At 45.6% G+C, this 27,073-nt stretch overlaps 1 protein-coding gene across 4 annotated transcripts; it reads right to left on the bottom strand.

The window, feature by feature from the left end:
- Nucleotides 1-8,643: 8,643 nt before the first annotated feature.
- On the bottom strand, nt 8,644-25,698 carry LOC142777476 (uncharacterized). 4 transcript variants are annotated; one of them, XR_012888124.1, is made up of 3 exons: nt 23,593-25,698; nt 13,002-13,126; nt 8,644-8,744 (listed from the first exon to the last, which is right to left on the bottom strand). XR_012888124.1 is itself a non-coding variant. In XM_075881946.1 (2 exons), exons 1-2 carry the CDS (start codon nt 24,058-24,060, stop codon nt 13,067-13,069), a joined length of 528 nt encoding a protein of 175 aa, XP_075738061.1. In that variant the 5' UTR covers nt 24,061-25,698; the 3' UTR covers nt 12,760-13,066. The 4 variants fall into 4 exon arrangements, 1 of the variants encoding a protein (XP_075738061.1); XR_012888122.1 differs by having other exon boundaries at nt 13,008-13,126; XR_012888123.1 differs by lacking the exon at nt 8,644-8,744 and adding an exon at nt 11,939-12,121 and having other exon boundaries at nt 13,008-13,126.
- Nucleotides 25,699-27,073: the final 1,375 nt, after the last annotated feature.

The raw sequence follows: 27,073 nt of genomic DNA, 5'->3' as shown, positions 1-27,073 counted from the left end.
TGATAATGGAGGAAACTACGGCAATGAGCAATGTGGACATCATTTTTTCGTTTTACTAGGAGAAAAGCTCTTTGTAACGTAAACTGTTAATGTGTGCCTACAGTGTTCTCACTGTTCTGTCCTAATTGGAGATAGAAGATAAGTACGAGCACTTAAGTGAGAATTGGGGGTGCTGACACAGACTTGGGAGGGAAGCTGCTCCTTTGGAACCACCACAGGTCCACATATAAAAAAATATGGCAGCTAAAAGAGCACGGGTGGCTCACCAGCAAACGTTGAAAATTTATTGCATGTATATTCGCCCGATAGTGAAGTTTCGCTGCGTCTTGTTTTCTAAAGCACCCGCTGACAAACTTCAACCACAAGCGGTTCTTCTAGAACTCGAATCATTATAGTTTTGACTTGGGCTCCCTAATTACGTCACAAATAACATTTCTTATAAAGGAGGGACACCTGCCTTCTCTTTTTACATGGTTCCAAATTCTTACAGTACGTACCTTCTTAAAGATTGCAACATCACAGAGGATGTCACAGTGTGCTTAATTAATGAACTGACGTTATTTTTAACCAGCAGTGGTCTAGATTATTCATCGCGAAAAAAAAAAGCTATTGGAATCATTGCAAGTAAACCTTCATTGGGTGTGTACTAAACAGACCTCTCTCTCTCTCTCTCTCTCTCTCTCTCTCTCTCTCTATATATATATATATATATATATATATATATATATATATATATATATATATATATATGTATGTGTGTGTGTGTGTGTGTGTGTGTGTACCTAAATGCCATTTTGAAAGACCCCCTTGTAAATTTAGGAACAAACAACCCTTGAGATTATTTTATAGCGGGTATCTTTGTTCAGTACCACTCATCTGTGTGATATATGGACGTTGCAAAAGCCGCGCGGCCAGTTCAAAGAATGAATACAACAATGAACAATGCAATTATACGAGCTGGGACCCCATGCTCATTTTTTTAAAGCAAATAACATACAATACAAGCGATATTTAGAAAAAAAAACAAAATGGATCAGGCCACCCATCTCATCACGTCCTGGCCTCGAGGCTACATCAGCTTTGAAAGAATAATGTGCGCATAAGATGAAATCAGCTCGCACATTACAAATATTTGGGAAAGGCTTTCGTCCTGCCAGAATCATAAACATTAGAAGAATTGACATTAGGGCAAGCTGGAATAGGTTTAGCGTTTCTGAAATGGGCAGCGCGAAAACGAGCACACGAGAAATACACTCAGTACATAGCGCCTATATTGAGGATGATAACGACAATAACGATAAAATTCCGAAGTTGGTTCACATCAGTAACGCATTTATTCTGTGTGCTACCTTTAACGCAGTAAGCTCAAGACCTACCACCACATCGTGGGCCGACAGTTCGCAGACGTTACTGTCCCGTCGTTGGAGCGGCCCACCGTGTGCTAGGGCACACGCCTCTGGACTTGCATAATAAAGTTTACCCAAACCAAACTAAGCCTTCAATCCACAGATAGCTGCACGCAACACCCCCCTCTATCTCCCATAGCAACGTCGTCTGAATCAACGTTACTAGATCTTCAATCTAGTAACGTTGGTCTGAATCGTACTCCTCCCCTCTCTTCCATCTCTGGTAAATGGGAAACATGCGCTACCCAAGCCTCTTATTACTGCTGCCTTTCAGGCTTCGCGAGTGAACGATACGGTGACTTGTCACCGCGGAAGTTAGCAATAAATAATACACTGAATAGACTGTGGTTTTAGGGCAATCTATAACATTGATATTGCTTAAAATGAGGTTTAACCTAGGTGCGTATTTCAGCGGCCTGCAACTTTATTTTGCAGTAGCAGCTAAAAATTGCTTTTTATTAATGACGTTGAACGTGATTGCGTGGAAGGACACTGACCGAGCGTGACACGACATTCAACTGATGCAGCTTTTCCTGTAATTCATGATATATCATACATTCTGCGTTTATTGAAGCTACTTCTCTACAACACGAAATAAAAAAAGCGTGCAAATACGGTCACAAGAAAAAGGAACCCGGCAACACAAACGCGCCTGATCCTCTTGCGTCTGTGTTTCCTTCTCCAAGACGAGGTACTTCGAGCGCTTTTTCTGTGGCTAGTGTCCGCGACACCACCGCCGCGGTGGTCTAGTGGCTAAGGTACTCGGCTGCCGGCCCGCAGGTCGCGGTATCAAATCCCGGCTGCGGCGGCTGCATTTTTGACGGATGCGAAAATGCTGTAGACCCGTGGTCTCAGATTCGGGAGCACTTTAAAGACCCCAGGTGGTCGAAATTTCCGGAGCCCAGCACTACGGCGTCTCTCATAATCATATGCTGGTATCGGGACGTTCAACCCCACATATCAATAAATCAATAGTTTCCGCGACAGATTTTCCACTGATTTACATGTCCAGTAAGCCAGAATATGGAAGGCACAGGGGCAACTATATACTGCGGTTTTCTTTATTGGTAATAAAGGGGTGATAAAGTAAAGTGGTAATTCGAAAAGGAAAATGACACCTAGCTGCGAAAAGTATCTCATCATTTCTTCGCCCATGAGCTCCTTGTGACGTCCATGCGAACACAGTTCATCGCCCCGGCTGTGTGGTTCACCTTGAGCTCGATCGTTTTCATTTCAAGAGCACATCTGAGCGGGACGGGGCCTCGTGTGTCCGGCAGAATGGGCGTGAAAGAACGCTAATGACCCTGCCAGACTACGAAAGGCCCTGCCACTGTTACACCGGAGTGCCTGCTTGGGTTGGTGGCGTTGTCGATAGTAACACGTTCAAGAAAATCCGTTACTAGTAACTCGTTGTTTTTTTAGTAATTTAATAACGTATTCACTACCATTTTCGAACTGTAATGGGAAACGTATTTACGTTGCCATTACAGGTGAGGCGATCTGTCCGATGATAGCCTTGAAGTGGAACTTTCGATAAAGTTGTACAAGTCGTAGTTGTGTGAAAGTCTTTCCTGTATTGCGCCAATGCTTTTTATCAGTTTTGTTTTCAAATTAATGATGTCTTTTCATGCATCTGTAAGTGGGGGTATATAATTCTGGTTGTTGAATTTTTGAGCGAGCGAGGCTGGCATTGAACGCCTTCACATAACCATTCACAATTATCACGGCGATAATACATTTTAAAGGGTAAAAATGATTTATGTTACAAACGCTTTCCGGACTATGTGCTTTCCTGCACGCATGTTTTGGTAGTAGAAGTGCGCTGTCAGAATTACTGTGAACTTGTTGGGAGATCACTGTTTTTTTTTCGCCGGATGTTTATGATAAAATCTTATTTTTTAAAATGTAACTCTGTGAAATGCGCTTATCATGCACCACATCGTTATTAGCGATGGTAAGCAACTGTACAGTTTACTTTTGGCCATTATACTATTGCTAAAGTCCGGTGCTCTCATGCAAAGTATTTTCGTAATACCAGTATTATTTCAAGCTAAAATCGTTCTTTGCAATAGACAGCTGATATTAAATATAAAGATGAGTTTTATTAAACTGTCATTCTCGCTTTCTGCAGTGAAGGCGTCCAAATTTAACTTATTCTAAACGGAGTGCTGAAAAAAGTAATGTGCATTAATTTTTGTTGGTAATGGTAACGCGTTAGCTTTTTTTATTTATAACGAAGAGCGGAACCAGTTCCCCCCCCCCCTTTTTTTAGCGTAGTGAGCAACGTATTCATTATTTTTTCGTGGTAACGCCTACAACACTAGTTGGTGGACACATTTTCTGAGAAAACCATTAAAAATATGTCATGTTCCTAAATTTAGGTGTATTCCTTATACCTGGTTATACATTTGAGCAACGACGGTCAAAATTATTCTTCATTAGTCGGCACGCTTGGTGATCAGAGATTGTGGCAGGTAAAAAGTCAATTCATTCAATTTAAAGTTCCCTTCATATCAGAAGATGCTATCTGTTAAACCTGTAGAAACAAGCCTAAGCGGAACCTGAAAGGACACATCAAATATTAATATATATATATATATATATATATTCAACACAGAGCAGGCGAGTTGAATTGTATACTGGTTACATTCGGGTGAATCATGCAGTGCATGCTAGTACAGACATATATATGACACCATGACTGAGAGAGTGAAGTTCGTGGCCTTATTGGCTCGGATTTTCCTCGTACATTTGTCCTTCGACGCGCGCCTTGCTCTCAGAGCGGCGACACGTATGCAGTGATCAAGGACGTGTGCGTACACTCCACCCGGAGGTGTGAGGTCGCGTTCTGCTGTCGCTGGGAAAACGGGACTGCTGCTGTCCTGGCTTCGGGGCAGCAGAAACTTCCGGTAAACGGTCACTAGAATGTAATACTTTCGGGACTTCATAGCTGCATATCGCACCTACATGTGTAGGAGCTGCAAAATAAGGAAGAAGAATGTTATAAAAAATAGTTTAATGTCTTTCTTTTTTCTTTCTTTCTTTGGCGTGGTTTATTTACACGTAGACTTCAGCGCAAGTCGAGAGACGTCACGAGTAGAGCGTCGAAGAGCGGTGGGCGTCAAGCAGTCTGAATCCGGGCAAGCACCTTCACTACCTTTCTTTTGTGGTTGGCGGATGGAGGATGTAAATCGAGGGAAACTTAGAAAAAAAGGCATGAATTAGCATGAAGCAATGAGTGCATTAACCTCGTAAAACGTATCATTTTATGCTATACAACCTATTTTTCTTGCTCGGGTACGTAGCCAACCTCGGCGCACATCGTTTGTTGTATGACAATGCGTGTCACTAGGAGGTGGCAAAATGGCGGCTGCTTGCCCGTTCTCCCCTCCATAAATATGCACGTCCACTTATATGCTTGTAGAGAACTCTGCCGGTATAGTTATCTGCAAGGTAACAACCAGGGCTGGCACCAGCGGGGGGCACAAAATTTTCGCCTGCCACCCCCCTTTCGCCTTCTCCCGAAAGATAACCTATCGTCAGAACACAACGCACAAGTTGCCAGCCTCCGTGCTCCCCTGACGAATATCACTTGTCGTCGGTGCCCCCCCCCCCCTACAACCAGTGAAAAAAAATGCTGCCACCGCTCCTGGTGACAACTAGGTTGTCAATATCGTTTTGCCAGCGAGAGCCACTGTATAAATTTCTGAATCCTGCAGGTGTTTCTCAATTTCATAAAATTCTTCCTGACAAATGCCGATGGCGCACTCAAGTGGTAGACGCACTCCTATGCATTCTGGCAATGAAAAGTTATGTGTACAGGAGAGTGCCTGTCTCTGCACCACGGACAGCTATCGCTGTACATTGTGGGGTGAATGACACGTTTTAAAGAAAGGCTGGAATATCTGTGTGTTTGTACCCGGCGCCAGTCATGAAATTCCCGTCCGGGTAGACCAGGGTGTGACGTGGACTATACTTTTATCGCTCAAGCCATTGGTGCTCAAAGATGTATCGTGGTTAGGAAGAGCTTTCGTGGGTGTTCACAGTCGGACGCTTGGTTGTTAAAAGCACAGTGATGTAATGTATTCTCTGCTTTAAACTCGATTCATGGTAGATATTCCATGCATGAATTATGATTTCATCTTAGGGTGGTTGATTTTTTCTCCGGCAATGACAGCGATGTCTCGAGAAGGCTGTCTTCTAACTCCTTCTCTCCCTCGAGCCCCCTCTGACAAGCCTTACAGACCGTGTACCTGGGCTCATAGTGGATTCTTCTCATGCTTTGGCTCATTTTACATATTGAGCGCAGCAGGTAATTGACACTGTTTCAATGCGCAAAGAACTTCTAATGGGCATGGTGCAATATTTCAGTGGTAGACAAAGGCGGCGTGATAGAACTCTTATTCGGGCCGCTGCGAGGCTCATCAGGAACGTAGCCCTGCCAAGTAGTTTTGAGCACCCCAGGTGGTCAAAATTTCCGGAACTCTCCACTACGGCGTCTCTCATAATCAAATAGTGGTTTTGGGACGTTAAACTCCCACAAATCAATCAATCAATCATCAAGTAGTTTTGAGTTGACGTTTGATCGTGTATACTTCTGCGGAAAAGCCTGGATCTGTGGATTTTATTACCACAATTCCCTCTCCTCCTCAAGCTGCCGTGCCCCGCCGCGGTGGTCTAGTGGCTAAGGTACTCGGCTGCTGACCCGCAGGTCGCGGGATCAAATCCCGGCTGCGGGGGCTGCATTTCCGATGGAGGCGGAAATGTAGGCCCGTGTGCTCTGATTTGGGCGCACGTCAAAGAACCCCAGGTGGTCGAAATTTCCGGAGCCCTCCACTACGGCGTCTCTCATAATCATATGGTGGTTTTGGGACGTTAAACCCCACATGTCAATCAATCCTCAAGCTGCCGTGGCGGTACAGCAGTACTCGGCTGCTGACGCCAGTCTCGACTTCAATCGCGGCCACGGTGGTTGCACTTCGATGCAGATGAAATGCTAGATTTCGGTGCAAGTTGAAGAATCCCAAGTGGTGGAAATTTCTTAAGTCCTCTACTGTCGTGGTTTCGGGATCATGTTGTGGTTTCGGGATGTACACAGCTAGCTAATATTATTGTTGTCATGCTCTCCGTTCTCCTCCTACAACACACTACTCCTTCAACTCCGACTGCTACCACTTCTTATTCATGTCGATCCAAGATAGAAGTACCACGTGTTGCGTTGGAGAGCCAACACTGAATTAGAAGAAAATTCGTGTTTATTGCATACTCTTGCCTGATCTATATCACCCACGGTCTTCGCGAGAGCTATGGGAAAAATTGTGGTGCTTGCGATAGCGCGCTTTCAAAATTGTGCTGCATAGTTCAAAACTTTCACCCAGCGGAAGCACTGCACTTGTCGAGAAAATCTAGCCGCTTATGAGCGAACACAATGTTGCTATACGACTTATCTGAGGTCCATAAGAAAGGCTATCCACATCTGCTTTTATTATTTGTAGTCTGGTAAATGCCAGGTGCAGGAAGAGAACCTAAATGTCTATTCCTGAAATGTCGTAACTACACAGTGAGTTCGTGTCATTTTTATACCGAAGAGCCTCATTGTGTAAAACTACCTCAATCACGCAATAAAACGTGAAATGGGTTGTTGACTCAGGATTTATGGGAGACGCAGAAAACGTTTTGTCAACGTTTGGTCACTTCTTTGCCTTCAGTGCTTAGACTCGTTGACGTGACTGTATAGAGTCCGCGCGAACTTTGTATCTTGTATTGGGACGCCGACAATGCGCAAAGGGGGGGGGGGGGGCAACCAGAAAATAATAAAAATAACAGTAAGAAAACTAAGAAAGAAATAAGTAGTGATGAATCGGAAATTTTGATCGGAGACCATTATTATTTAGGCCATATTGCAGATGGTTTCGGGCTTAACAAAATCATCACACACGCTTCTGAACAGTGCCGTTGTTTTTTGGGTGTAAAATATGGCAAATACTGAGAAATATAGAAGGGTGGCTTTTCACTGCGCAAGCAGCGCTGCAAGCAGTAACCTCACTGCAGGGCAGTGCAATAGCTCTGCCGCCGGCCGCTTATCTCGCCCGCGGTCACCGCCTCGCCACCGGAGCGTGAAAGAAAGCGTGTCACGTTTGGGGCCACTCAATTGCGCAGTCATGGGGCCCGGGTGCTCAATGATGAAACGAGTTTAGCAGTGAGAACAATGGACGAAAGTGAGAGAAGAGGCGGAAAAATGCAAGGCCGGGTTGGCGCGAGACGCACTGAACAAAGAAAACAGCACCGACAGGACTGCAAAGAAAGCACCGTATCCCATTGCGGCTGCCCGTTGATGGAATCGGTGTACCGACTAAGAAAAGCATACGTGCTACAGAAAGCCCATTGTGGCGCGGCGTAGGCGGGTCGTAGTTTCCATATTGTCATTTGCTTCATTTCTTTGTGTTTTCTTTTTTGAATATAGATCAGCCAACCGGCATGACTGGTCTAGGAACATTCCGTCGGGCTGACGTAGCCGCGACCGAGCGTTAGGCAAAAAAAAAAAAAAAAGCAGGCACCCTATATGCGCGCTCCTACACAGTGGTCAAAAACTGAAACGATATTATGAGCGCCTTTCACATGTAGTAAGAGGAAAGTGCGAACTGTAATTACTATGTGACTAATTTATAGGCAAGGAAGCAGTCTCAAGTGCAGCACGTTTGCCGCTGTTATGCATGATATAGACGATACTGGTGTTGAAGCAGTGAGTTCGAGTAGTTTTGCGAAAGATCCGCGATTACATTTTTTGACTCCATGCATGCTAATTACAGCAAGAGATTTTAGCTTTTAGAATTGTAGCAAGAGAATTAAAATGCAAAGATCAGCCGAATAAGTGGTAACAATTAACAGTGGTGTCGAACACCCCCTCATAATCATCCCTTTGAAGATCAAAACGCACAAAGAAATGGTACGTGAGCACTGGCCTCTCCTCAGCCTCACGTGTTCATCAACACGATCCCAGTTTCCACGCAAACTGCCCTCGAGATTAATGGATGGATATGGAATATATCAGCCATGTTACTATAGCGCGGTTCATGTACCAGTGCCCACTCATTTTTACGATATACGTATGGTGTTCTTTGGCAAAAAACTGGTTGGTACCCATAAAAAAACGTGACCTACACAACGTACGCATCATCGCGTGTGTTGCGCGCGACTAAAGAGCCTACATAGTGGAAATGTATGTAGTTCAACGACATCCGCATAGTTCCGTTTATTCTATTTTCTCGTAAGATCGCTTCGATCGTCGGTGAAGCTCAGTCTGACGAACGTGTTGAATGTCTCTCTTTGCCGCAACACCTGGAAAGAATAAGAGAGAAAAAGAACGCTTGCTATTACATACATCTGAGCCTTGATATAAACGGTGGAGTCACCGGAACACAAAGCGTATAGAAAAAATTTGAAAAGATGGAGAAAATGTTGCCACCTATAGAATAAAAAGACCAGGAATTCGCCAGTTCTGTAACAGCCAAAGTCATTGACTTCTTGTTGTAGCTGACTGAGAATTCTGGCAATACTTAAACGGAATTAGATTTGTTTGCTGTAACGTTGCAACGAAAATAAGCCGGTTGATTCACCTGCTACCGGCTATTCACCTGCTACTCAGTTAAGCTATTTCTTGGGAAGCAGTATTACCACAGATACCACGGCGTCCGTGTGACCGTTTGGCTGTGAATATAAGTTAATACTTCAATTCGTCATTGGCTTGGTAGATCAGTTCCTAAAGAAGCGACAAACGGGGCTTTCAAACAAAGTTTTATACCATCACGTCTTCGGTATGGCTTCAAAATCAAGTGATTTAGAGTTCTCTGATTGCGAAATTCCAGTATATCAAATCATGGATTATGTTGAGATTTTCATATATGAAATTGGTTACCACTATGTTCCACTATACCGGGAGACAATTAATAAAAAAACTTGTTGTTTGGCTAGTTGGTGGATCCTTATCGAAAAAAATTTGAGGGCACATACACAAACACATACGTGTCATGTGTGTGTTTGTGTGTGTGTGTGCTTGCGCTCTAATTACATTTTCTGAAACAATTCATAAAGAAGATGTTGAAGTATTTTAGAATAATACATGCCCCAAATCCGGCCACGAAACTGCCGAATTCGGATGCCGAAGCGAAGTCTCGTCTGTGCAGAACGAGATAAATTCCTTTCAGCCTCGGGAAACAACCTGGAAAAAATTCTGGAGAGTGCTATAGCAGTATTGATGAAGATAGAACAAAGTGAAAATCGGACAGAATACCTTCGTGGTGTCTGCATTTTACGTGAAGCTTTGTCGATTTCGTCGAGGACGTGAGCTCGCTTCCCGGCATCGGCGGCTGCATCCCAGTGGTGTTGAGATGCAGCAACACACGTGCATTTAGATTTGTAGCTACGCGTTGCAGGAATAACAGTGGTCAAAATTAATCAGGATTACCCCACGTGCATCAGTCACATTGGGTATAAAATGGAGCCCCAGCAGTTGTTATTATTGTTATTATTGGTTCTCTGGGGTGGCGCCGTGAAACACAATGTATGTTGTGTAAATGTGCGGGCATTTATTTACAGAATACCGCGAGTATGCAAGGCTTCGGATGATTCTGATAGTATGAGTAATATATGTTTGCGGATGAAAAAAAAGCCCCTTAAATGCTGAAGATACCTCTGGTGAAGGCGGCATTCATGTGTCCACTGAAGATGTACGTGCAGTACTGGCAAGCCTTTATGAAACAGAATGGCTCTCCCTATACCACCTAAAGACGCATTGCTGATGCTTGCTACGCGTTTAAGTTACCATTATTACTGTGCGCATGCGCCTTACACCACGTGTGGTCGCAGGTGCGCATTCTTCCGTCAAGCGCCACATGAAATACTCATTTCAAGGGTGCGAGTGGAAAAGTTGCTGCACGTGATTAACGATTAGAAAGTGTTGTAGTGGCAGGACATCAAAATGGAGGGAAAAGAAAACATTCTCTTAAGGGCATGTCAGAAATTATTTTCACTTTTCGTTCCAAAGTTTGGTAACATGAAGTTGGCTAGGGTTATACTACGAGCATCATTTTCAGCATAATATTCCTCCTAATCCGCTTGTCCCAACGGTTGACGTGCTTACGTATTCTTTTCAAATCAAAAGTTTTCCGGTTAGTCGTGAAGCCAGTTTTGCCCCGAATTTTCACTGTCTAAATCTGAGGCGAATCGGCGACCACGCAAAGCCGTGAGTCACGTTGAGTGGCCCAAACAAGCGAAAGTCACATGAGGCTAAGTCTGGGTGGTTGGGAGGGTGTCCATTAACTCAAGTTTTATCTTGTTGGTGGCTTCAATAAGGTGACGGGTCGTGTGTGGCCATGCATTGTCATGGAACAATTAATTTTCTTGGACAGCAAACCTCGGTGTTTGTGGCGAGTCGCCTGTCGCTTTTGTGGCGAACTGCGGATTTTTGATCCCCCAAAACGCAGTCTTACTTGATAGTGCGCTTCTCCCTAATTGTGAACATAATCAGCGATGAATGTCTGCACCTCTGATAATAATATGTTAGTTGCTGGGGTTTAACACTCCGAAACCCCCATTTGATTAGGAGAGACGCCGTAGTGGAGGGTTCCAGAAATTTGACCACCTAGGGTTCTCTAACGTGCACATAGATCTAAGCCCACGGGCCACAAGCATATTCGCCGCTATCGATATACAGCCATCGCGGCCGGGATTCGATCCAGTGACCTTCGGGTTGGTAGTCAAGTGCCTTAGTGGTTAGACCACTGTGGCGGAACGTGTCTGCACATTTGATGCCCTCCGACAAGAGGAAACGGTTCAGTGCTCGTTGTTCCTCTTTCGTACAAACTTCTATATATATATATATATATATTCAGCAGGAAGTTCAAGGGGTCTGGTACGTATAAAGAACACAAGCGAGTACACGTACGAAAGAGCAATACTTTTATGCCAACGTTTCAGCCGTGGCACGGCCTTCGTCAGGGAATGACGAAGGCCGTCATATATATATATATATATATATATATATATATATATATATATATATATATATATATATATATATATATATATATATATATATATATATATATATATATATATATATATATATATATATATATATATATATATATATATATATATGGCGCCGCGTACCTCTACGTTACGGTTGCTTTTAACTCCATAAACAGTTGGTAGTAGTTCGCGCTAGGGTCATTTATGTGCGTGTCTTTTTCTTGTTATTCTTAGTTTATCTGCAATGTCAGGCGAAGAAAAGATCGAATAAAACAGGTCGCCGTCGGTTTATTACATTAGTTGCTGGCAACGAAAGTAACTGAATACCAAGATATACAAGAATGAACGCCCTCACAAAACTAAATTAGGTAGGTTTGAAACTTTCACCAACAAACGAGACGCTTAACAACTTCATCTGTAGTATATCCAAGGTGAAAGGCAGTAGATATTTAGCAGTGTCTCCAAAATATATATATAACTATATATCTTAGAGCTCGGCCACCGACGTCATATTTTTTTTTATTCACCATGCATAATTATGACAGCTCCGGGCGAAATAACTGTGTGCGTTAAGTACAAGTGCTGTATTCGCGGTAATCCAGCTTGAACCAGTACAGCGACTGATGATTCATCGATGTCTCGTCCCCTGTCGATCTCCAAGGATGACAGATTCATGCAAGACCTCACTGTGGCATGGATAAACACAGCAAAAAACAGAAAAAAAAACAAAATTGTGAAACGCCACAAGTTTGCTCTGATTCACATTTGTAACAACCGAAATGATTATTGAAGTAACCTTAGTCTATCGAAGCAATTTTCGTAACAGTTTTCTTGCATATAAGGAAACCTTTTCTATTCGAATAGTGCAAAAATCCGTGAATCTCCTGGACCGCTCATCCTAGCCTTAGTACCCACATCATTCATTTGTAGATTACAGTAACAATAACAATGGCACTGTTTTCACAAAATGCTCACTGGTTATACAGACAATAAACAAAATATGCTAAATAGGTACAGTATACGTGTACTCTTACAAACAGGTTAGTGTTGCTGTCAGTAAACCATAGAGAGGTAGCTTGTATGGCGGCTGATGTTCTTCCGACGTACAAAAGAGAAGTCGTAAGTTCTTGAAGACATCAACTCACTTTATGGGTAGTCATCCTAAAGCATGTAAAATTTATCAAAAGCTGATCAAAATATACGGAAACTGAGTAGCAAGATTTTGAAGCCGAAGCTAACACAGTGTTATGTGGAAGAGTGTAAACAGCGAAGCTGGGAGGCGGACACAGGAGAGGCTCCACCCATGATTATTTATAGTTAATCATTTTTCGTTAATTTCTGCCCTTCGTGCTGTTCAGTTATGAGCCTCGAGTAATTCTACCATATAGCCATTTCAGATAAGGGCACGTGGACACCTACCAAAGGCAACAAACGGCTGAGGAAAGTGGCACGAGGCTAAAAAGTGTCCATGGAGCCCTGTTAAATAATCTCACTTGTTAGCGCAAGAAAACTGTGGTTTTTTTACTTGTTTATTTTATACTTGTCGAATATAAAAGGGAATATTACACATACGAACGCAGCAGAAGCTTGCCAATGTGAGGTTCCTGCCTCCAATGCACAGGACCTGTAATTCAGGCCAGCTCTTTCCCAGCATCTGGCAGTCTTTGTGACCAGCATAGCCTTGCTTCTTTCTGCACACACAAAGTCGAGGCCAATGAACAGTGTAGCTGTTTAAGCCAAGCATAGGTGTGTCATCTGCGAAGAAAAAGTGTTATCATTATAAACCGGCACTCTACTTCTTCATTCTCCTTCTCTACGCTTGCAAAACACGTACGCCGATATGTCGGGAGCACAATTCTGATAACACTGGTGCATGAGCGAGAGAAAGAGAGGGAGGAAGAGATAATAAGATAAAGAGAAAAAGTTCTGGCCGAAAAATTCTCTGGGATGTGAACTAGCATACCAAAGATCCGAAGGCTGCCACTGTAACCACTCTCCTATTCAGGCATGTTATTAGAATACATACAACATAACCTTTGTATTGCATAGTTTAGTATAGTATAACTAGGTGGTGGGAAAGGGAAGTGGGGGTGAGGGGGAGGAAAAGAAAGAGTGAAGAGATTAAACTGTATGCTCTAAAGAAAGAAATAAAGAAAGGGAAAGAGGTGTAAAGACGGAGTAACTGTGAAAAATAGAGAAAGAAAGGAATAAAAACCATCGAAAATAGAAAAGAAACACAGAAGTAGAACAAAAGAACTAAAAACATTTGGACCATTTTCTTGAAGGGAACCCTGATAAGATGCAAAGCAGCAGCATTGCGCACGGGTGGCATCACGGGTTGAACGGCGCTAAGAAGAGTGCTGAGGTGAGCGCTGGAAGATTCGTTTGAAGCGATGGCTGGCGTCAGTCTTGTGACACGTACAGACATGTTTCGACGCGTACATTAGGCGCGTCAGGTTTATTGCGCGTGAACCGACGAGTCGGCGGTGCAGCGAGCGGCAGTGTCCCGGCGGGTGTTTTGGGTGAACTGATGAGGTGGCAGCTACGGTCACCACGGCAAGCACGCGGCAGGTGAGAAAGAGTGACGTCTGCGTGCTCTGCGAGGGAAGCGTCACGTCAACGCGCAACAGCGGTGTGACCTACTTGACACCGCGCCAACACTTACGGCAAGAGGCGCGTTCGTACGGAGGGACCGCATTACATAGGCTAGTCGAAGAGCTGCTTTGCTTCTAAAGATAAATAGCAACAAGGAAAGTGGCCCAGCTCCGCTGTTTCTTCAAGCTGGGCACCACTAGTGTGGTGCTGTCTTAAGTTTTCTTTCTCTCTCTCTCTTTTGCGGAAAATACATGGCATAAATGTGTCAGACAATTGCTGAGGCTGTAGGAGCTTAATGAGAATCATTTCATAATTGTTCTGCTTGCTACACTACCACGACAATACACATGACGTTCCGGGCTCATATTTCGCACGCAGTGGAATCTCGTTGATACAATAACTTTTTTGGTGTAATATGTTTCCTTTTTCCTTTTTTTCGTGGGCCAACATGTCTTCGAAATAATGCACAGTCATGCGTTTATTGCGATCACTTTATTGCCTTCAATTCAATAATAGGACCGCGAAGGTGGATTTTCACTGATTTATACAGAAAACTTACGTTTACTTCTCGGTATACTTGCTCAAATTGAGTTATATCAAGCAACAATCAGCTCGTTGCAGAACCGTTCAGGCTGCCACAGTGTCGGCTTTCCTGCGAAACGGTCATTGCCAGGCACGGCTGCTGCGTTCATTGATGATGATGGTGTGTCGAGCGATACACCACACCAACTAGCAAAATTTTTCAGTCGTATTGTATATGAATGCAACGTTTCATGCAGAAAATATAAATTAATATGAGAATTTATGTTTTATTTGTTTCCAAACCTTTTTCTTTGCTACGATTATTGCATAATACGTGTAATTATTTTAATTTCACTGACTGCCTTCAGGAAAAAAATTCGTGGTGTCAAAAAAGCGCATATAAGTGTATTTGTGCACAAATTCTAATTGCGTACGGTAGTGAAGTGCATGAATGCAGGTGTAAGGTCTGGCGTCGCAGGCCAGGGGAGCGAGTCTTCTTGGTTGCAAAAGGGTGCGCTTCCCAAAAATCCGATTCTCGGGAGACGATAATCTCGGCACAAGTGCACCCGTTCTGGCAAGAATACCGCGGTCAGTCGCCACTTTTAACAACAAGCTAAGGGGTCCCCCGCCAGCCGATTGCCGGCGGGTGACGTGAGAACAGTGTATAGACACCCATCTATCAGGATTAGAGTCCGCGGGATGGCTTTCATGCTGGACAGCGTAGTCATCTCGCGGTAATGGCAGGAGGCCCGCAGCCGAACGGCGCCACCTTTAGTGCTAGTGGTTAGAAGACGAGAAAAGGTACCTAATTTCTGCAACCCGGTCGGTTAGTGGTTCGTAAGGAAAAGGAAGAAGGCACCTAATTTCTGTCTGCCTATAGGCGACATGGCGCAGTGCCTTATAGGAGTGGGGGGAAGGAGAGATAAAAATAATAGATGGAAATAGATGAAGAAATAGAGAGGCAAGCGACGGAAAATAGAAGGAGATAGGAAAGTGGGGATCCGGTCCAAGCAGTCCAAGGGCGGGGCACCACAATGCGAGAGCTGAACGGCGTCAGGAGACCGCGGAGGGCAAACCAGTCGGTGGCAGCTACGCTGGCGTCGGAGATCGCGAGGGCACGACCATCCAGCTCAAAATGCTGTGAGCGAATCCCTCGGGAGCACGGCGCAGTGTGTGCGTTCGCACAGTTCGCGGAACGTAGTGTGCAGGCTGGTCCTTTCGTCTCTCTCTCTCTCTGACCGAGCGGTCGAGTGCTTGAATAGGAGAGCGAGAGGAGAGGACAGAAACAAATGTTTCGAGAGTCCAATAAACGGACTGAAGTGCTTTGGTTGGCCGTGAGGAGAATCGGGAGGGGAAACCGAGGGATTAAAACCTGGCTCCCGAGTCCTCACGGTGGTTCTGGTCACAGCAAAGAGTGCTCTGCACTATCGGCTCTGCCGAGACAACATGCGATGGTTCCAACGGTGAAAGTGTCTTGTAAATATGTACATAGGTTCCGGTACATAAAGTCGAGTTGTTGCAATGTATCTAAAGGCTGTGGTCTCCATCCTTGACAAGCAGGAGCAGCAGCCACGTCGAGACAAGACGGACACCAAGCAACCAACCTTCCACTCCCTTCTGTAGCAACAGCCGCTACGCAGCTGAGAGAGCTCTGCTTAAGGGAACAGAGGGAGTGGGAAGAAGGTTTGAGATTTACTGCAGAGGTCGAGGTCGGGCGGTCAGCCTGGTGAGGTCCGCGTTTCACGGAGGTGGCGAAAACGGCTTCATTGTAGGCCTGTGCAATATACGTTTCACTTTACATATCCCGCGGAAAACGTATCAACACGATTTCATTGTTAGCTCAAGCTGTTTTCCTCTGCACGGCTGCACACAAGGCTGGAAGATTCCGGGAGAAGGGGGTGGGGCTACTCATTTCGTAGAAGTACATAACCATGCGCCGACATCTAAGCGCTTATATTTGTTATAAAAATTGTCACACGTCGCGCTGCCTCATAGTGCATCACCACAACAACCTGACGATGTGTGCTGAAAGGGGCATGATGAATGATCTAGTACGGTTGTCCCCAGGACTTCACCGAAGGCACTGCGCCGTGCTCTCTACCGGCTGCAGAAATTAGGTGCCTTCTTCCCCTTCTAATCCCTACCACTGTAGCATTGATATATGGCACAGACAGGAGCACCGGTGAAAGAAAAGGAAGAGTGTTGTTGCTGCTCACGCTCGCTCCACTTGACAGCTGGTCGGTTTTACCTCTGCGTTTCCCCCAATAAAAGTGTCTTCGGCTCACTGATAAAGGCGTACTAACAAGTGGTGGAGGTGCTGGGTACATTTCCCATCCTGGAATTCCGCAACCGAACTCTACCTTCGCCGTCAACGATGTCCACCGACGTTGCACAGCAGACCCTTCCTACATCCCCACCTGCCCGCTGTCCCGGTGTCTCGAGAGAGCGAGACGAAGTCATCCTCAGCGGTACTGATGAGCAGGACGTCGAGGACTGGCTCTCTTCGTACGAAAAAGTAAGCATCAATAATAGGTGGGACGAAAACGACAAACTTGGCCGCGTCCACTTTTACCTGAGAGGAGTAGCGGAGGTCTGGTTTAACAACCATGAAGCTGAGGTTACCGACTGGGCCACTTTCAAGATCACCTTCGTGGACGTGTTTGGCCGACCAACAGTGCGGAAGCTCCGCGCAGATCAGCGCTTGCGAGATCGCGCCCAGCTTTCTGGAGAGGGTTTCACGTCCCACATCGAGGACGTTGTGGGCCTCTGCTGTCGCTACAATCCCGACATGTCCGAAACAGCCAAGGTCAAACATATTATGAAGGACATCGAAGATGATGCCTTCCACATACTGGTGGCGAAAGACCCGCGAACAGTTGCCGAAGTTATTCAGCAATGCCAAAACTGCGATGAGTTCCGAACACAGCGCATTTCAACGTGACGCTCTACTTTCGACATGACGACCACGTTACCATTGACCGTTGATGCAATTTCACCGGAACAGATGGTATTGACGCCGCAAATCCAACAGTTCATCCGAGAGGAAGTGGCTCGCCAGTTGTCTCTTGCGCCCTTCCTTCCCAGCAATACTCACGGGCTGACCTCGTCGCTGCGCCAAACCATCAAAGAGCAAGTCTGCGAGGCACTCCCGCCAACGTACGAGCCACCGCCTGTGTCCACTCCCCTGACTTACGCTGACGTCGCGCGAAGGCCGGCACATGCGCCGTCAAACGTCGTCGACTCTGCCCACCAAACGAACGCCTTATACGCAACACGGGTACCGGCAGGTTCGCATGTTCCCCTTTCCCGCCGTCCTTCAACGCTTCCCAGCAATCTTTGGCGCACACCGGATAACAGACCAATCTGCTACTACTGTAGTTTGCCTGGCCATGTTGAGCGGTTCTGTCGCCGGCGCGTCTCTCATCCAAGTACCATTGATGAAACCTACGGCTACGCCCACAAAGAGCTACCACAGACGCTGCCTCTCGATGCTACTTCGGATACCCTCCACCGAGCCGCCGCGCCTTCAACCAGCACCGATCGCCCTCCCCACGTCGACTTTCGCCTTCACCGATGCTTCGGCGTGCACCACCTGCCCAAACGGAAAACTGACCATCGCAGTTCCGGAGGCAAGAACTGCGCCACCGTCGAACTCTACAAGGCCTCGTTCTCTACCCACTAACGAAATGACTGTTTTTATTGAAGGTGTTGCCGTTCAAGCATTAATCCATACAGGAGCTGCCGTGCTTGTATTGGGTGAAGCAATGTGTCGCACGTTAGAGAAAGTTACGATTCCGCTTTCTGGCTTCTTCCTGCGTACGGCAACCGCACATCAAGTGAACCCTTCTATGACGTGCACGGCTCGGCTACTCATCCGGGACGTTCTGTACGTGGTCGAATTCATCGTTTTTCCATACTGCTTGCATGACGTGATATTAGGCTGGGACTTCCTTTCCACACATAATGCCATTGCTGATTGTGCCCGGGCCCAACTAGAATTATCATCACTCGCCGACGACGATTCTAACAAGTATTCCATTTTTTGTGTTGTCACCGCAGACACAGATATCCCACCTATGTATTCGGTTATTGTGCGGATCTCCTGCGACTATGCTGCTTTTTCAAACGCCATGTTCACGCCGTCTGAAGACTTCACGTCTCGAAAAAAACGTTCTTGTACCTTTTGCTCTTCTGATGGTCGAAAACACTTCCGCAACTATTTACGCCACGAATCTCCTTTCAGTGTCAGCCAGATTATTCAGTGTCGAATGAATGGGCCGTTTTGAGGACATTTATTGTGTTTGCACCTGTCAACTGCTCGATCGCGCAACAAGCCTTCAGATCGCAAGTGTTACTCCCGCTCCTACGTCCACCACATCTCCTCTGGACGCCTTCCTTCCATCGATTTATTCGGACCTTCTTTTCGAACGAACCCAACTCTTGACACTTCTCGACCGCTGCCGGACATCTTTCGACTTCAAGCAAACCGATTTGGGCCGAACATCTGCAATTGTCCATCGTATAGACACCGGCGCCCACGCACCATTGCGTCAGCGTCTATACCGGGTCTCTCACTCTGAACACCAAGTTATTGACGATCAAGTGTCCAATATGCTCAATCGTGGCGTCATACAGCCATCCAACAGTTCGTGGGCCTCCCCAGTGGTACTGTTCAAAAAGAAAGACGGGAGCATCCGGTTCTGTGTTGGTTACAGGCGCCTCAACAAGATCACGCGCAAAGATGTTTATCCGCTCCCCAGCATTGACAACGCTGTCGACTGTTTGCAAGGAGCAAAGTTCTTTTCCTCGCCGGATCTTCGATCAGGATACTGGCAAGTACCCATAGATTAATCTGACCGCGCCAAGACTGCGTTTGTAACTCCGGACGGCCTGTACGAGTTTAACGTGATGCCAATCAGTCTTTACAACGCCCCTGCCACCTTTGAGCGTCTGATGGACAACATACTTCGAGGCCTAAAATGGCAGACGTGTCTTTGCAATCTGAATGACGTCGTCATTTTTTTCAAAAGATTTTAATACCCATCTTCTGCGCCTCGCAATTGTCCTGGAATGCCTCACACATGCTGGGCTCCAGCTAAATTTGAAAAAGTGCCATTTTGCTGCCCGGAAGCTCACCATCTTAGGGCATGTTGACAGCAAGGATGGTGTTCTACCTGACGCTGCGAAACTCCGTGCCGTCGCCCAGTTTCCTAAGCCATCGACATTAAAGAAAATCTGGAGCTTTATCGGCTTATGTTCATACTTTCGTCGATTCGTCCGTAATTTCGCATCCGTAATAGCCCCTTTAACACGGCTACTTTCTGACAGTGAAAGAATTTCGGCGTGGTCTTCCGCTTGCGATGACGCATTTGCGAAACTACGTCATTTGCTGACATCTCCACCAATCCTCCATCACTTTGACCCGGATGCCCCTACCGAAATCCACACCGACGCTAGTGGAGTCGGCCTAATTGGCGCTATTCTTGCTCAACGCAAGTCTGGCTTCTACGAGTACGTGGTTTCTTATGCCATTCGCCCTCTTACTAGGGCTGAAGAGATTTATTCCGTCACAGAAAAGGAATGTGTGGCCATCGTTTGGGCAATCAAAAAATTTCGGCCCTACGTCTATGGACGTCCATTTGAGGTCGTGATTGATCATTACGTCCTCTGCTGGTTATCGTCACTAAAAGACCCGTCTGGCTTGTTGGGCATTGCGTCTCCAAGACTATGATATCCCTGTCATCTACAGGTTGGGCCACCAACATTCAGATGCCGATGCTCTTTCCCGCTTTCCACCATGAACATGGAAGTGCGTCTGTTTCCAGTCTCGATGCTGTGACACCTTTGTTCACTGACATGCACTCCGAGCAGCGCCAAGACGCTTGGATAGTCTCTATGATAAAGGTACTTTCTCAGCCACCCCAAGGTACCGCCAATATTTCACTACGACGTACAGCTCGACGTTTCGCCATACGCGACAGACTCCTGTACCACCGCAACTACCTTTCCGACGGCCGCAAGTGGTTGCTTGTGATTCCTCGCCACCTACGTGCTGCTATTTGCGACTCCTTTCACGCGGATCCCCAGTGCGGCCCCACCGGTGTGATAAAAACGTATGCACGCCTCCGGCTGCGGTACTATTGGTGCAGAATGTACCGATTTTTACGACAGTATGTACGTTCGTGTTCCAAATGTCAACGCCGAAAAAGCCCACCGAACATAGCCAAGGGAAAACTGCAGCCATTGTCTTGCCCATACCCACCTTTTGACCACATCGGAATTGACTTGTACGGTCCCCATCCCTACATTCCTGACGGGAACCGCTGGGTGGTTGTCGCTATGGATCACTTGACACGCTATGCTGAAACTGCTGCGCTGCCAGAAGGCACATCACGTAAAGTTGGCTTGTTTATCCTTCACAATCTTGTTCTTCGCCATGGCGCGCCTCGTGAGCTACTTAGCGACCATGGATGTACGTGTCTTTCCGAAGCCGTACAAGCCCTTTTTCGTGAATGCAACGTTCTGCATCAGACAACCATGCAGCGCGTACCATCCGCAAACGAATGGAATGGCCGAACGGTTTAACCACACACTGGGCGACATGCTGTCTATGTACGTGTCCGCTGACTACACCAACTGGTCCGCATACTACCCTTTGTTACTTACGCTTACAATAGCGCCACTCAGTCTACGACAGGATTCTCTCCGTTCTTTCTCCTCTACGGGCGCGAGCCTTCCTCATTTATGGACACATTTTTCTTGTACCGTCCGGACGCATCTGAATCCACAACTGTATACGAAGTCGCCACCTATGCGGAAGATTGCAGGCAACTCGCACGTTCCTTGACCGCACAAGATCAAACGTACCAGAAGAACTGTCACGATAAAAACCAGCCCCCCCCCCCCCCCCCCCCAGTCATTTTCGCCTGGCACGTTGGTATGGCTTCGCGTTCCCTCATCTGCTCCTGGTCTTTCCACGAAGCTACTGCCGAAGTACGAAGGCCCCTACCGAGTCCTACGTCAGTACTCACCGGTTAACTATATTGTTGAGCCGGTTCAACCATCGACAGACCGATGCCGTCGCGGTCGCGAGACTGTTCATGTCGATCGATTGAAACCGCACTACGACCCACCCATCCTAACCGGTTCATAGGTCGCCGGGGTGGCTCCTTTTCTGGGGGGTGAGAGATTTGTAGCATTATTATATGGCACGGGTAGGAGCACCAGCGAAAGAAGAGAATTAAGGAAGAGTGTTGTTGCTGCTCGCACTCGCTCCGCTTGACAGCTGGTCGGCTTTACCTCTGCCTTTCTCACAATAAAAGCGTCTTCGGCTCACTGCTCAAGGCGTACTAACACCACCACCACTTCACCGACCACGCCTTTCACATTGTAATCCCATATCACCCTATAGATTTATGTTGTAATACACTGGTTTTTAAATGCTAAACATTTATTTGTGGGATGCAGGCACATTGAGAGTTCCTATCTATCTATCTATCTATCTATCTATCTATCTATCTATCTATCTATCTATCTATCTATCTATCTATCTATCTATCTATCAATCTATCTATCTATCTATCTATCTATCTATCTATCTATCTATCTATCTATCTATCTATCTGTCTGTCTGTCTGTCTGTCTGTCTGTCTGTCTGTCTGTCTGTCTGTCTGTCTGTCTGTCTGTCTGTCTGTCTGTCTGTCTGTCTATCTATCTATCTATCTATCTATCTATCTATCTATCTATCTATCTATCTATCTATCTATCTATCTATCTATCTATCTATCTATCTATCTATCTATCTATCTATCTATCTATCTATCTATCTATCTAGCCGTTTACGTCTCGGTGCTCTCGTGATCCCCTCCTTAACTTGGGGCAGACCGAACTTACTACGTGAGGGGTAAGAGTGTTTGATGAATATGTCTGGCTGGTCTCGACATGAATAACGTTCTGATTCCGTCGCGTCACATTAGAAGGCCAACGATTAGGAGTACTTAAAGCATAAAAATTATGCACAGCAGCAATTTAGTAACAAATATAAAGGTAAACGTAGAATGAGAAGCCAGCCAGAGTATTGGAGCTCGCTTAGACTCACTCGAAAGATATATTTTGCTCTGGGCACTTGCTCCGACTCAGATTCGCCAAAAATTTCCCCCTCGGACTCAAAATGAGTAAGTTTTTTCTCCACTGCATTCACTTGAAATCAAACTCGCCAACTTATTGCTGAGACAAACCAACACAGATGCACAGCTTGACCAGCGTCTCGATGAGCCTCAGTGTGTTGCCACATGAGTCTGCTAGCATATTTCCTTTCTCAGTGTCACAGCTGTTTGATGACAATATCTCACATAATGGGTGCTCTACTTTCAATCTTGTTCTTGAAACACGTGTTAACGGTCTGGTAATATTTGTATTACATACATGGCTCACACGGAATACCGTTATGGATGGATTCGAACAACTTTATCAAGGATTTTCGGTGAAAGAATTCGCACAAGAGGTCATTGCACCGCATTCTTGTGGTCTCATTGACCTGTTTGTTGTTTTTTTGTGTGCAATTGTCTTCTTGCACAGTAGAAACAGGGTTGCAAAAGAATAAACAGGCTGCAAAAACAACACAAGCTGCCACATTTACATGTAATGTGATCGCTGGAATGTGCCCATGTTTGTCTGAGCTCAAAATTGTAGTACAGATGTATTCTCTCAGCGTGTGCGAATATGTCTTTAAACTCGCTGCGACGCAAACTGAACATTTTAAACTTCGAGGAATGAACAGACGCATTTCAATACATTTAACCAGCCTGAACCAAGGTTTTTACTGCAGCGTCCTGCTGCTATGCTGTAAAATTGCCAATTTAGTAGACTCGCAATGCAACGAAATCGAAATCAGTAATTGAAATAAACGTGGCGTATTTTGTCGTTTCAACTTTCACGCCAGCTACTATGCATATTCTGCCCGTTTTTGGACATGTTACGACTTTGCTTTGCACGCAAAAAAAGTGATACTCGCACAAAATCGATCGACTTTCATGCTTACCTGTGAAAACAGTTGCTGGTTCTGGAGGTTCATCCAGCCATGAACCGTGAGATCTGCAAGCAGGTGTCCAAAGTAATATTCGATGTGAGACATTACTTTGGACACCACACATGAGATCATGGAGCTGTGGCGGTTGAATATCGTCTCCAGGTCACAAAGTCGATTTGGATAAGCGAGGCGCCGCAGTGTCATACACAAAGCCTCGCTATCTGACACTCGGACGCGCTGCGCACTCATCACTTCGCCGGGAATGAGCAGGCCAACGATCAAGTCGTCCAAATCGCCTTTGTGGAACCTGAAGTTACGATAACAGGTGGTTCCATCGTTGGCGTCGATATCCAACACGCCGTTCTCGTGAAGGTTCCTCCACGGCTGCGGCTGTAGCAGATCCATAATCAGTAGATCATCGATGTACTTCCACGGTAGATTTTGAGCCAGGAATGGATCTTGGAGCACACTCTTTGCCATATTGACGACCACTTCTTTGCGAATGCGGCTAGCCGCTGACCGTTCAACCAGAGAGGCTTAGCCAGAGAGGCTTAAAGAATTTGCGGTGGCTCCTTATAGGCTTCTGCATGCAGCCAACTTTAATGGGTTAGGTGATTATATAGCACCAAGACACTTGATAATTTTACATGTTAAAAGTTATTATATTTGCGCCGCAGCGCTGGTTAAGTTTTATTTAAAAGAAAACGAATATGTGTGCATTCACGATCATTATCATCGGCGAACGTAAACTTTTACGTACGAACGTAAAGGTTCCCGTATGTGTAGCAAAACGCTGCTAAAACTCGGGTGCCGGTAACACGGTAAACGTAAACTGGTAACACGGTAACGTAAAGAAGTATACCTACAAGCTAAAGCTCCCTATTTCGCTCCGGACATGAGCGGCAACCGTATTCTACGGGCATCGGTATGCGGGCATGAGTCACAGGTGATTGACAGTTTATGTCTACCAAGTAACAGCCAAAATAGACAATAGTAATTGAAATGAAAAAAAAGTGGCAAAAAAACTGACTTTGGTAACAGTGGCCCGATGAATGTGAAGAATTATTATCACAGTCGCAGCAGGAATCAAACCCAAGAATTCCGCGTGGCAAACAATTAAGTATTCCACCACAGAGCCACACCATGTCTCGAAATTGCTTTTGAAAAATACCTTGTGTTGGCGTAATTTTGGGGAAATGTCAGTTGTGGTATTGTGCTGGCTAATTTTCTAAACATTCCATATGACACAACCATCGTGAACTTGGTGCACTAATGTTTGTCGGGTTAACATTAATCTTATACTTAAGTGCCGTCCACTGAATTTGGTCTACGTGGCACTATATCCGCTTATCCTCACAAGCACAAACGCTGCATATCAGCTTACTGCTTTTGGTGTTGGAAGTACCCATGTTGTTGTTTGCATTGTTACGCAACTGTAAATCACTGGTTGATTGATTTATATGTGAGGTTTAACGTCTCAAAACCAACATACGATTATGAGAGACGCCGTAGAGGAGAGTTTTGGAAATTTAGACCACCTGGGGTTCTTCGACGTGCACCCAAATCTGAGCACACGGGCCTACAGCATCTTCACCAATATCGAAAATGCATCCGCTGCAGCCAAGATTTGATCTGCGGCGAACAGCCGAGCCGTGCGAATCAGCAGGGCTTTCGGCTGATTCGAACAGCTGAGCCCTGCGACCTGCAGGTAAGCAACCAAGTACCTTAGCCCTATTCCACTGTGGCGGGGCCTAAAAAACGGGTTATTTAAAACAGACGTGCTCTCTTCGTCTTCTGCACAAGAATCATTCGCAGGAGCTTATATGGGAGTGTTTTCTCTTAAATTTTTGTATACTAATCTATGTTTGACTCACGGCAGTGGCCATTATGGCATAAAAGGGCAGGTGATTAACGCACCGATCGACGTGGCCAACACTGTGCAGTGCCCCCGCAGAACGTGCCCGGCAATGCTGCCTTCTATGTACTGTACACATCATGCACTCGCTCGTTAACAAGCCTTCCTACAGTAATGGCCTCGCCAAGAAACGTCCCGTGCACCTCCGAGCAAGCTCATCTAACATCATTCACTTTGCGGATATGGAGGTGATTTGTTTTTGTATTCTTACCGCATGGTTATGTCTGCTATTGAAGACTTCTGTGCCCTGTCTCTCAGAGTTGCGCTTTTGTTGTTGTTGTTGTTGTTGTTGTTGTTGGTGTTGTTGTTGTTGTTCCAACGCATGCATAGCAGTCCTTAGCCTCTTCCTCTTCTTGAGTTTATTGTCAGCCTCCATTTTTCTGCTCCGTATTTCGGAACTGGAAACATGCAATAGACCTTTTTCGAGCCCACTAGCGCCACCAACGGGTGCGCAAGCGCTTATGGGAAAAGTTGCTACGCCGCAGCAGCCGCCACGACGAGCGTGCGGACCTCACGCTTCAACTTTTTGTTTGTACCCTGCCAGCGCTTGTAAGATCAAGGGAACTCAGCAAGGTGTGATGTATTACTGCGTGATTCTCTCACAGACTTCAGCGTTTAGCCGCGATGGTCTGTCTACGATTTGCACTTGTCCCCTTACTAAAGCAGCTGATCAGCTAAGAAATTTATTATCTTTTAGCGTCAGTCCGCCTACGGCATAAATAAAAAGCAGTACAACTATAGGTTGCCTAAAAGGTGCAAGCACTGTTCATAAATTCAAGGAAGCTTTACCAATCAATGTCTTTTGACGCTGTTTACGTTTGAATTGTATGGTTTTGGAATATTAAAGAGTCTAACAAAGGCAGTGGACATGGAGTTCGAGTGGAGAAAGAAGAAGGGGATGCGCTGTGATCGCAGGCTTGCATCCAGTTAGCCTTTGCACTAAATAAATCTCTCGTTTACTGAGTTAACTCCCTCTTGTTCAACCCCCAGTTTGAAGTGGTGGGGGTGCTGGATATCGATCCCAGCACCTACAAATAGAATAACCGGTATTCTGTGAAATAATATACATTCACTAAACTATATATGTGCGCGTCACTTTCACGATATGCACTTACCAACTTTCCCTGGCACTGTGACTAGATGGCATCAAACTTAGAAAGTGAAAACAAAGAAGTATAGGACCAGGAAAGAAATATGCACACCGGGAACGCTCACACGTGACTGAAAGGTTACTGCGCGTGTTAAAAAACATATGTAAGAAAATGTAAGCGGCAAGGTGCCAGCTTTTATACTTGGGAATGCCTGCCCCATGCTGAACATCATTTCAATATTATTTGGTGAATTTCCTTTCCTCAAGTTGGCCTTTAGCTTTACCTACTCTTGTACAGACTCCAGGGTTGGTTTTCAACTAAGCAAATACACAACAAAGCCCCGGAAGATCATGTTTCAATCATGACGGTTACGATAAATTTCTTGCAATATTAAACGAACATATCATGTGCGTTTCCAACTTAAAAACGCAAATTTAGTCATAAAATACGAAAACCTTGAATAACTCCCGACTTCCGTCATCAAATG

The sequence above is a fragment of the Rhipicephalus microplus genome, chromosome X (genome assembly GCF_043290135.1).
Source record: "Rhipicephalus microplus isolate Deutch F79 chromosome X, USDA_Rmic, whole genome shotgun sequence".
NCBI classification, from domain to species: domain Eukaryota; kingdom Metazoa; phylum Arthropoda; class Arachnida; order Ixodida; family Ixodidae; genus Rhipicephalus; species Rhipicephalus microplus.
The sequence above is the reverse complement of the archived record's forward strand: the minus strand, read 5'-3'. Positions and strand labels throughout refer to the sequence as shown.

What these genes read in the sequence shown, in the direction of transcription:
- LOC142777476 (XM_075881946.1), bottom strand. Translation starts at nt 24,060, where the DNA reads ATGGCAAAGAGTGTGCTCCAAGATCCATTCCTGGCTCAAAATCTACCG. An exon ending in ACCAGCAACTGTTTTCACAG is followed by an intron (nt 13,127 to 23,592) that starts GTAAGCATGAAA and finishes TTGTGTGTGCAG; the next exon opens with AAAGAAGCAAGGCTATGCTG.